At 36.5% G+C, this 11,349-nt stretch overlaps 1 protein-coding gene across 1 annotated transcript in view; it reads left to right on the top strand.

Moving 5' to 3' along the window:
• The first annotated feature begins 2,473 nt into the window (after positions 1-2,473).
• DNAJC5B (DnaJ heat shock protein family (Hsp40) member C5 beta) overlaps positions 2,474-11,349 on the top strand; it is a 55,280-nt gene continuing 46,404 nt past the window's right edge. The window contains exons 1-3 of the mRNA XM_064507455.1: positions 2,474-2,619; positions 7,543-7,786; positions 10,340-10,470. Coding sequence (XP_064363525.1) covers positions 10,364-10,470 — 107 coding nt within the window. The 5' untranslated portion in view covers positions 2,474-2,619; positions 7,543-7,786; positions 10,340-10,363. The remainder of the gene's footprint in view (positions 2,620-7,542; positions 7,787-10,339; positions 10,471-11,349) is intronic.

Below are 11,349 nucleotides of genomic sequence, written 5' to 3'. Positions count from 1 at the left end.
TGAAATTTCTTTGTAATTCAATTTTCAGATTTTTTTGTTGTTCTCACTTTGTCATGTTTACATGCATGACTGTCCATTTGCAGACACATTTGATGAAATTGATCATTTTAAACAATACCTGGAAAGAAATGGACTTTTAAAATCAAATACTTATTGTGCAAACTTATTTATAATTGCTACTTATCAAATGTTGGGACAAACATTGTTTTGTAATTAATTTGTAATAATAATTTAATTAAAATTGCAGGTTACTTATAAATAATGTGCAAACAGGAAAAGGAAGATTCGGCAAAATCCATTATTGCAAGAGGCTGTTGCCTAGCTCTGCTTCTGTGGGCTGGCTCTTTTAGGTTAGAATAGACATGTAACTGTGCAAAGTTGGAAAGCTAGCTGTTATTCAAAATACAGAGATATTCCAGTTTCCACTTAATAGAATTTTACAGAGCTTGATGAGCTAAGGCAGGGTTAACCTTGGCTGGGGACCGGTGGCATGCAAAGGCATCAGAGCAGCAGCAGGTCCACAGAGACTGCACATGCTTTCTTAAATAGCTGATGTACTTGAGTGCTACAGATACCACAGTCTGGGTATCCTTGTCTAATATTTGTAAATTTAATAATACTTTGACATAAAAATTAAAAGTTTGCAGAGTTGGGCTTTTTTAAGGAAAGCCAATAAATAAAATACCCCACCTCCCTGTAAGTGAATCATCCTCCCCCGAAAAACACTTTTGGAAAAGCCCTGTAGAATTTAATGTGAGTAAAGTTCCACAGTCATGTATAGGTTTTTACAGAAAAATTTATAACTAAAAACTGCAGATGATTGGGTGCTACTTTTCTGTCAGTCTCATTTGGGAGTTTTGCCACTGATTTATACAGGGTTGGGATCTCACCTTCTGAATCAAAAGGACATTAAAATTATAGCAGCCATAAAATTCTTTATTAAATTTTGTATGATTCTTCCAGAAAGTCCATAGGACTTTTAAATATAATTAAAGCTGTGCAACTGATTTGCCTGAACTAAGAAATATGAGTTATTTTAATGCCTGTGAACATTTATGCCCAAAGTTTGTTTTCTGATAAAGCATAATTCTTCATTTATTGATAACAATTACCACTGAACTTTTTAAACTGAATTTTCTATTGCAGTCAATAGATAAATCATGAAGTTGAAAAGTACATGATGTATTTTAACAGGGAATAAATACCAGCACACTATGCTTTTACAATTATGTTGACTTTATTACAGATAAATCATCTGACTTTGAAATAAGCAGCTACTAAGCAGTGGTCATAATTCTAATACTGATTTCTTGCTCTGAAGGACAGACTGTGCACTGTTGTCACAGCTGCCTAATTGAGGTTTGATCACCCAGCCTCATCGTTCACCAGCGACCATGCTATAGCTTTGGCAACTCGTTGCTGCTACACTACCTCTTTGTTTCTCAATCATAATCAGATTAAACCAGACAGCTGCAAAATAATCAATAGGTTAAATTTGTTAGCTTTTCTCTATATGGAATAAAGAGGAAAATGAAGCTCTCCTTGGTCTTAATTAGTTCTTATAAAATTTGGCAGTAAAACAAAGACACTTGTACACTCCTTTATTTTTATAAGAGACTTGCCCGAAAGAAAAACCTCAGACATGTAATTTCCTTTTTTTCTGCTTAATGCTCTCACTCAGAGGCTAACCCAGCATCCTCCCTCTTAAGGGTAGAAAAAAGGTGGTTTGGCAATGAATTGCGGTATGTCTCTCTTGTGCAGATCAGGGCATGTTCTGGAGAGCCTACACAAGCTGTTTCCACAGCGATAGGCCGCATTCTGTATTTACAGACTCCAATACAGATAATTCATCTGCAGAAGAAGCCTGAGGCTAGAGCTGTGGTTCCACAGTCATTACCACTGGATCTATGCCATGCCACATCACCCAGCAGTACAAATTTGATCTGGATCAGGTGTGGGCACATGATTACATTTTTCTCAGATTAGCAGCACACATCATAAGGATTTTATGGTGCCTGTTTGCTTTTATGCTGGCTGCAGAAGAACAGGCAGTGCATGAACCACAGAGGGTTAGAGCTGTGTGGATAAACAGTGCCTGTGCTAGCAGTCATCACAAAGTTAACCTGTCAAAGTTTTGTTTGGACAAATTCAATTGGCAAAGTATATTTCAACAGGAACAGAGCTTTGTGTCACACACCTATGGCATTATAGATCTGGCAGTAGCAGTGTCAAAAATATTTACTATACTGTCAAACATTGGCCCATGCTATAGCCACAGAGTAGTCTGAAGGAGTATTAATTCTCATAATTGTGGCTGCTTTCCACGGAATTTACCTGTGCTTTACGCAGGTGTGGTATTTTGGCCTGTATATAGTTTTTAAGGTGCGGTTTTGTGATGAGTTGGAGACAATGTAAGACTTCACTGCTGCTGAAAATGCGTGATGTCACCACTTCCATTGCATCAGCTAGTAATGATGCCAGGCTTGGAGTGAGTTGGATTAGCAAGCTGATTTAACTGAAAACTAACAGAAGAAAAAAGAAGGGTGAAAGTTTGGATTGTCCCTTTGTTGGCAGCCTTTAGATCTACTTAAGCCAACTGCAAGCCTGCAGGTTCAGCGTGTAAGTTTCAATTTTGAGTATTTTTCAGCTGAAAGGTCTTGTCATAAAAACGGGAAAAAGAGTGGTTGTAAAAAATGGTTAACAATAAAAACAGTAATGTACTGAAATGTTAGTCTTCACTGAATTTTGGGAAATATTTCCAGTTGCTTTTTCTGCACCTAATATGTGGAGAATAGTAGCATCCATGTTTAGGTTTTTGATTATTTACTTTATTGGTGAAATATTTGTGCTAATTAAATGAACTTTTAGGAAATCTTTACTTTCTCCTAATAAGTAACATACACTGAAAAAAACATGAGACTGTTGTCTTCTTGTTCATTAGTCTGTAATTTCTCTCCTCCTAGAATTGCATTTTGCTTTTTCCTTATCTTTGCTAATTCTTTGATTTTAACTCAACCACTGGGACATACATGCCTTTCCGGATCTGGCTAGCATGATTTTAAGACAGTTACTCATCAGCACTTTCAGAAGAGATTACCTTTCTCATCCATCATTTCTGTGACAGGGTAATAAATCCCACATATGGATTAATGAAGCTTTAAAGAGAAACAGTCTGCCATCTCCTCTGCTGCTTTCCCTTCCTCCTGGGATTTATCTAAGCAAGGGGCCAGACTGTAGGAACTGTGGAGAGAATAGCTCGAGGTAGGTGTCAAGGTAGAATTGAGAATTATGTTGGGAATTTCAGGAAAGAACTTGCTTAGACAGAGACCACAGAAGGTGTCAAAGGGTGGTTGTTTAAACTGCATGAAGGAGGAACAAGTGGAGAGAGTTGTCAGGGTGCTGAAGAAGGTTGTACCTTGTAGACCAGGACTGAAAGCAGCTGTTGATTCCTGAGGCATAGGCACTGGGAAGGTGTGGTATTGCAGTTTCCTTATCTGTTTCTGGTAAATGAGCTCAAAAATAGTTCAAAGCACTTATTTATCCTGTTCAAGCTAATCTTCCTAATTCTTAGCTGTAGCTGATTAGGCTGTGCTAAAATGAATAACCATGCTAACGAAATTGATGGATTGTTAACTTAAGTAGGGGTAGAATAATTCCTTAAAGTGCTTCATCTGTTTGCAAAATAAATTATCAAGACACCATCTAAATAAGGGATAGAAGACTCCTTTGTAAAACTGCTTGAAGTCCTAGACAGCTCACCTCTGAGTTGCCAAAGCTGCATAAGCTAGGAGCTTCATATCCTTTGCTTTTCAGAAAGAAATTCATCTTAAAGCCAGACAGATTATTCTGACTTACTTCTTAGCTACTTGTGTTTTCCTCAGGAATAAACAAATGTTGGTTACAGCTACTTTCATGTTCCACTTCAGAGAGGAGAAACAGAACTTACTCCTAAACTGCAGATGAAAATAAAATTCCCGGTGCTCCACTAGATAAGATGTTGAAAAAATTAAGTATATTACTACTACTTAAAACTTTCTTTTTAAGCCTCTAATTTAATTTCTAGGAAAAAAAATTTTATACGTATGACACCTAGGCAGTCCGCCAAGACTTTGAACTGGTTTTACATGAATGATCCAGGAAGATACAGTTCTGGATTACCTCTGTGTGTCAAACTGACCAGATAAAGGCATGAACAATTTGGATATATATGCAAGAGACTGTTCTTTTGAGGTTCATACTTCCTGACTTTGCTACTTTTTCTTATAATGTAGCTGTTGAGAGGTATTAAAAACCCGACATACATTTAAGTTGAGATATTCTATGTGGATAGTAACAGAAGGTCACAATATGTTCAGAGATTTCAAATATATGAATGTTCTCTTATGAATACTTACTGCTTGTATAGATGGAGTTGCAGATGGGTTACCAGATGGAATACCTTCCTTCCAATGTAGTTGTATGTATTTAAAAATGGATGCAATGCAATCATATTGTTTAAATGAGTTCTGTTATTACTTTTGAGACCATAATGGCAGCAACTATTCTGCTACAGAGAGAAATGTGGTAACAAGAGTGTAATTTCTTGCCATAGAATTGTTGGGCTTGTATGAAGTCTAAGAAGGCTCCTGAGAAAGATGCTTAAAACAATTGTCTCCATTTTAGAAGATTATTTGAATATCTAGTGGGTAGCATGCAGTACAATTTAGAAAGGGCACTAGACGTTCAGGGTCTGCTGAAGCAGAACTGGCTGAAAAGGAGGGACAACAAAAACATTTTCAGACATAGCTGCAGCAGTGTATTTGCTCATTCTTCAGAACTACTCTCTCCTTGTTAGCAAAAATCAGTTGCTGTGCCTGGCCCCATAAATCTTGGCAGAAGCATCCTTTTCCACTTGCTCACTCTTTTGCCCTTTAATTAGCTTGTTCAATTGGATGTTACTAATGTTACAATACAGAACAAAGACAGATCCTGCCCCCAAAGAAAAAAATAGTACACAGTACCACTGTATGCAGCCTCTCTCAGTATAAGTATTCTCACATCCCATCAGCCTATCATACTTTACTCATGTCTTTATGCTTTATTTGTTTTGGGTTATATTCTGCACATGTGAAAAGTAACCAGTCAGCCAGAGCTGTTTTTCCATTCTCCTCATCTTCCTTCTTTCTCATCTCACTTCTAGACAGTCACCAACATCAATTTCAATATTTCTGCTTGTGTTCTTACGACCTTTCTGGCAGAAAAAATTAGTGTTAATACTAGTCACATTAGGAAAGTATTGGGGTAAGGAAGAGCCTAGAAGCCTGTATCAGGGCTGGACATTAAGCAAGTGAGAGTATTCTATAAATTAGGGAACACTGACATAAACAGGACATAGGAAACAATTTTTCAGGCAGTCTGAGATACTTTACAAACACATAGCAGCAAGATAATTATTTCACTGCCCAGATTCCTCTCAGTAAAATCAGGGATTTTCTTCCCCTATCACTGTTGGAGAGAAAGTGTCAGAAACTGTAGGTTCTTCATGAAGGTCAGGAGTGCTCTGTCTGACTACTATGTCTCTTAGATGCTTTGATGATGTCAGTATTAACAACAAACTACCAAAAATTTCAGCTTTTTAAGATTTTTTTCCTTGCCTTGAAAACTAAAAATTCAGACCACCGTTGAGGAATGATGCCAGCCCTTTTGTGCTTGTGTGTGTGTACTACTAGTCTTTGAGCTCCAGGCTCTTAGTCCCCAAAATTGCTATGAGTCAGGAAAAAGGGGGAAGCAGTGGGAGGAAGGACCAGCCTGACTCGGAGTTCTTCAGCTCCCAGCTCTGACTATGTGCTGCCCAAGGCTTCGGCAGCAACCCTCCACCTCCTGCTCAGCCTGGGCCACATTTCAAATTTTTTATAGGCTGATATACAACTTTGCATTTCCAGACATGTTGTCTGTTTTGAAAGGCATGTAACATATAAATGAAATGTAAAGTGTAAGTAAGACTTATTTAGATATAAGGTCCTTTGGGATTAGGACTGGTTTTTTAGTTTTGCATTGCCTGGTGTAGTGGGATCATGGTTTACTATTAAGTGTTACAGTACTCAAAAATTAACAAGAAGAGTGAATAGGTAGTAAGTTGTTTTATTCTTTTAAATTATGCAGCTGATCTGAACGTTATGACAACCCATTAAAGGTCTAATCTTTCAAAGATTCATTAGAATGTACTTAGGATATAGAGTCCCAAAAGAAAAAAAAATTTTTTGAAGAGGTTGTATTCATTTTCTTCAAACAAAAGAGAAGTGTTTGTAAGAAAAACAATGTAGGATACAAAGCAATGATAATGCAAAACACCAGAGGGAGCTGTATCCACACAGAACAGTAGGTCTAAAGATAAAAGATTGCAGAATGATATTTTTCTTGATAATGAGATGTATTTAAATACTGAGGATTTTGGTAACCTCAAAGTGATTTTATTTTCTTCCTTTTAGTTTTTTATTCCTTAATTTATTCTTACCATTAAACATGTACATTTTGTTTTACTTTGCAAGAAAGGAGCCACCAGTGATATCAAGCAAGCTGATTGAATAACCTGGTTTCTTGTGTTCATATAAGATAATAAAATTAGTTGTACCTACTCTGTTTTTAATGTCTGGAAAATATATTTTGGCTATGCAATTTTGACCTCTCATTACTATGAAAAATACTCACATTTCAGGTTGAAATATTCCTTGTATTGCCACCTTTTGTCAAAGATGAATTTTGAGTGATTGTTTGCAATTAAAGAATGCAGCTAAGAACAAGAGAAATGTTGAAATCACATACTTCCTATTAAAGAACACACACTCAACAATGTTTTTTGCTCATCTGTTACACTGTTGCTTTCTTTTTCATAAATAAAGCTTTCATATGGTCATAATTAATTATGCTTGGTTTTGCAAAAATGTATCAATTTATAGTTCCAGTGTTGCAGTTGAGTCTAAGCACAGGCACCTATGAATCTTGCTGAAGCAGACTTTAGTGGGTTGTGGGGCTCCATGAATCCATCTGCAAGAGTTAAGTCTATATAAAGCATACAATTTGGAATCAGGTGGTGAAGGAACTGAACTCTTAGATTCAAAGATGCTCTCCCAAGGGGAATTTCTTTTTAGCCTCTGACATTTACAGTCTTCTCCATTCTAAATGGAAATCAATGGCTCTCCAGGTTTTTAATAGAATAAATTAGAGGAGATGCTCCATCAGAACAAAAGAAGTCACCCTATATCCTCTGCTTTGATTTATAATTTTAGAAGAGCTCAGGAGGATTCCTAAAGGATCCTCTTCAGCTAATCTTGTTCTGGAAGAGAATATATAGTAAAACTGAGTGAGAGCTGGCCTTAGAGAAATGAACTTTAGAGCAACACCATGGTATCCATAAACAAATGTAATGCATCTGTGTGGAGAAAGCTGCACAAACAACACAGTAGAACAACTAACTAAATATGTGGATGTGCCACATTTTTAGTGTCATTAATTCTCAGGTATATCATCCTTTAGGTTCATGAATGTTTTATTCATTCTTTGTAGGTCTTCCTAAGATAACCAATTGGATACTGGGCAAACAAACAAAAAGAGTAATCAGACTCCACTGACCTGTTTAACCCTGAATGTGAAGGATGAAAAGCAGCAACCGGTTTCTGTGGAGCAGGGCTTCTGATGGCACTTGCTTCTTTCCTTTTGGACTATGTTGACATAAAAACATCGAGATACTGACTTGATAATGTTGTGAGTTTACACCCACCAGACTGTGTTCCATCACTTTTTGAAGCAGGTATGTCATTTGAATCATTTTGCTTCATTTTACAGCATGAAGTCAGAAGAATTATGGATATGGTAAAATAAAAGGCATATTATTACGACTTCTATATAGGCTAGTTAATCCTGGATGGTATAAACTTTGCGCAAAAAAAGTTGATTTTCACAGGGGTCCCATCCTCTTAAGCGTAGAACGTGGAATTGTTGTCAGAATTTTTATTGTCTTTTAAAATATTTTATCGTAATTTGTGGAAATAAACAATACACTCCTGTCTATATTCCTCTAGAACAAAAATGCATAGCCTGAAAATAGGATTCTAATGTAATTTCAGCCATCATGAACAAGATCTAGTACTAAAATTTTGACCGAGATATCTTCCTTAATAAAAAGAACATCACTTCTTCTAAAAAAGTGCCATCTCAACATTGTTAGTATTTTATATGACTGCTTTGAATAAGTAAGAAATAACTCCTAGTACATACACCTTCAAGGTGATTAATCACTAAGAGACTGAATAGGCTAATGAGTTTTCATTTCCATAGCTGACTGGGTTATTAAAGCTATTTCATGAGAAAGGATAAATTATAATTTTGTTTGTGCTTCAGTGTTGCCGTGTAGCATATCAGCATTATGCAATGGAATTTTTAAATAATGCTGTATATCTGTGACTTCACATGGTTGCCTAGCATTATCTTGCACAGGCTTGATCTGCCCTGAGTGATCCCAGTGTGACCAGGATAAATCCCAGGATTAAGATCACTTTAAACACGCGATGGACTTATCATTACTAACAAGTAGCACTGTAACTACTGCAGATGGTAAAGTAATATCTATAAGCTCAAATATAATTTCATTCTCAATTGTTAATTTAAAAACAAAAGTTCGGTCCATTTAATTGATGATTTGTGTATTACATCTATAAGTACGATTTATCCTTTTAGCAGATCAGAAGACCCTAAATTAAGTATTTATTTATTAGAAAAAGAAAATGTGAAAGCAAATATAAGTAAATTTAGGTCTCTTTGTAAAACAAATACTATGTGCCAAAGTTATTCAATTTATTTTATATCTGTGTGTACTTGCATGGTATTTGGGGTTTTTTTTGGTACTGGGCAAAACTAAAGAGCTTAAAAGTGTTGCACTACTGATTCTGAACCAAAATGTGGCCTAGTAAATAATACATGAATAATGGCAAGATAGTGTTTCTAGCTCAGCAATGAGAAGGGTGAAATAACAGAGTGGGTAGTCTTACCTAACTATTTGGTTCTCAGAAATTTTTCTTAAGACCAGGGTTACTGATCACTTTCAGGATTTTTCTGTAACCACTTGTCAACATTTAGAGAAAGCTGCAACACATAATGAAATGAAGAGGTTGTAGTGAGAGACGGTTGTGGCAATTTTGCCGTCAAAGAGCTGCAGCTTTCTCTTGTGAACTAGTCCACATACCTTGTGTTTTAAATTATGTATATGAGGGTTTTTTTCATGTCATCACATAGCATTAGCTAGGTTTGGCTTAAAAATATTTGGTTCTTCTAATCCAGAAGGACTTGAACTGTAAAGAGATAGTACAGCCATTCAGTGGAGCATTACTTGTTTGTCTATTTTATATGCAAGATACATGAAGGAATGAATGAGAGATATACAGTGGACTAAATCTGTCCGCCTAAGCTTAACCTTCATTTGTGATATACAATAAGGACACCATGGTAAACTCATCACCAATTCATTGTGAATTCTGCCCAAATTCCTGTACTGTAAATCACTCCAAAAATAAGATAGGACCCTGATTAATTTTAGTATTTCCCATGCATAAAGTTGCAATAAAGGATTAATTCTATAATACTGAAGTCAGTTCTTGGTATCTAGTCTAGCCGCCTAGGTCCAGATTCATTCCACCTATCCATAGGTATGTGAGTTGGGAATGCAGTCATCCTGTGCTCCTTGTAGAGGTTATAGGGAGGAAGTGTTTGGTAAATTGTCCTCTGCGTATGTATCTCTGTCTGTTGTCAATATAGTGAGCCAACATGACTAAGTTTCAGACTTCATCACTCAAATTAGGTACCTAAGATTGAATAGATTGAATCTGAGTCCTTGTGCTGCTGAGAAAGCAAAAATTCACCAGTATATGGCATTAGAAAGGCTGTGCTGAGAGGTACAAAGCTCTTATCCCTCTGCAAAAAGTCAGTAGCTTTAATAAATAGAATTATTCTTCTAAGACTTGGAAAAGATAGAAGTAAAACACAAAACTAGGTGGAAATGCTATATGCAGGTATTAATGCTGATGAAAATGTAGCCACTCATTTCAGTAAGAACAACATCCAGCCTTTAATATGGAAAGTCTATCTAACACAAGAGTTGTTGTTTTTTGGTTTTTGTTTTCATGTTTTCAGATCTCTTAAGGAATGGAGGGCAGTTTAGAGGAGATTCTATTTTAGTTTTATTTTCATAGAAATTTTTTAAGAAGTTTAAATTTTTACCACAGGATCAAATTCTATTAAAATGAACATTAGAAAATACTATCCATATATACTTGCAGTCCCTGCTATTTTAAATTCTGTTCTACATTAGCAGCTTTGGTAATGCACTGCTAACATGGCTGAACAAAGGCAACGTGCTTTGTCAACATCGGGGGAAGCATTATATGGAATCCTGGCTCTAGAAAAGGGAGCAACACATGACGAGATTAAGAAGTCCTACAGGTATGTAAGATGTGCTTTGCAACATGTCTAAAATACAGGCAACATTTTTTTTTCTTATTGTGACAGAGGCACTGCTGTGCAAAGGTACTGTATGAATGGTTCACAAAGTTTGTCCTGTACACAGCAGCCATTCTGAATGGCTTCAATAAGGAGTAACTCTCCATAGAAGTTACAATGATATAACAGTGAATGTAAGGCAAAACCAAATCAGGCCCCCCAGACATCAGGAACTTACTGATGGTCTCAGGTTTTGGATGTCTCTGTTTTGAAAATCTAACCTGAAACGATTTTGGCCTGTTTTGAATAGTTGAGCAGCCATATCAGCAGTGGAACTCAATGGGAACTGCTGATGTTTATCACCTCTGAAAATCTGATCTCAGGATGTGATCAGTTGTTAGGTTGACCTCTAGAGCTTTTCTGAAAATGTCCAATGAGTAAATGCCATCTTCACTGATTTCGTTTAAAGATGCAGCATATTATTATTTGCTTACTCTAGGCAGAAGAATCTTGTTTTGTCTTTTACCTTGAACTGAGATTATTTGAGCTCTTGATGGCTGTGTAATCTACAGTCGTGCTGGTAGAAAAAAGTGAGTACTGTTTAGAGTGCCAAAGGTGTTTGCCATCACCCTCTAAAGGATTGTAGCTCCCTGAGGACTACTGGGTGACACATTCCTTCTCTAAGCTATTTCCCCTAAGTTGTAGGGGAGTTAGTTTAAGCTTTTAAAATAGCAAAACCTTTTCTGACAACTCATTTTTATGCTGAGAGAAGGAAGAGTGCATGTGTGCTTATGTACCAGTAGACATGAGAGAACCATAGCCTCCAGTAGAAGAGCAGTATGAGCATAGCTGGATGGAGAAAAAGCGGTTTATCTAAATTTT

The sequence above is a fragment of the Dromaius novaehollandiae genome, chromosome 2, assembly GCF_036370855.1.
Source record: "Dromaius novaehollandiae isolate bDroNov1 chromosome 2, bDroNov1.hap1, whole genome shotgun sequence".
NCBI classification, from domain to species: Eukaryota; Metazoa; Chordata; class Aves; order Casuariiformes; family Dromaiidae; genus Dromaius; species Dromaius novaehollandiae.
The sequence above is the reverse complement of the archived record's forward strand: the minus strand, read 5'-3'. Positions and strand labels throughout refer to the sequence as shown.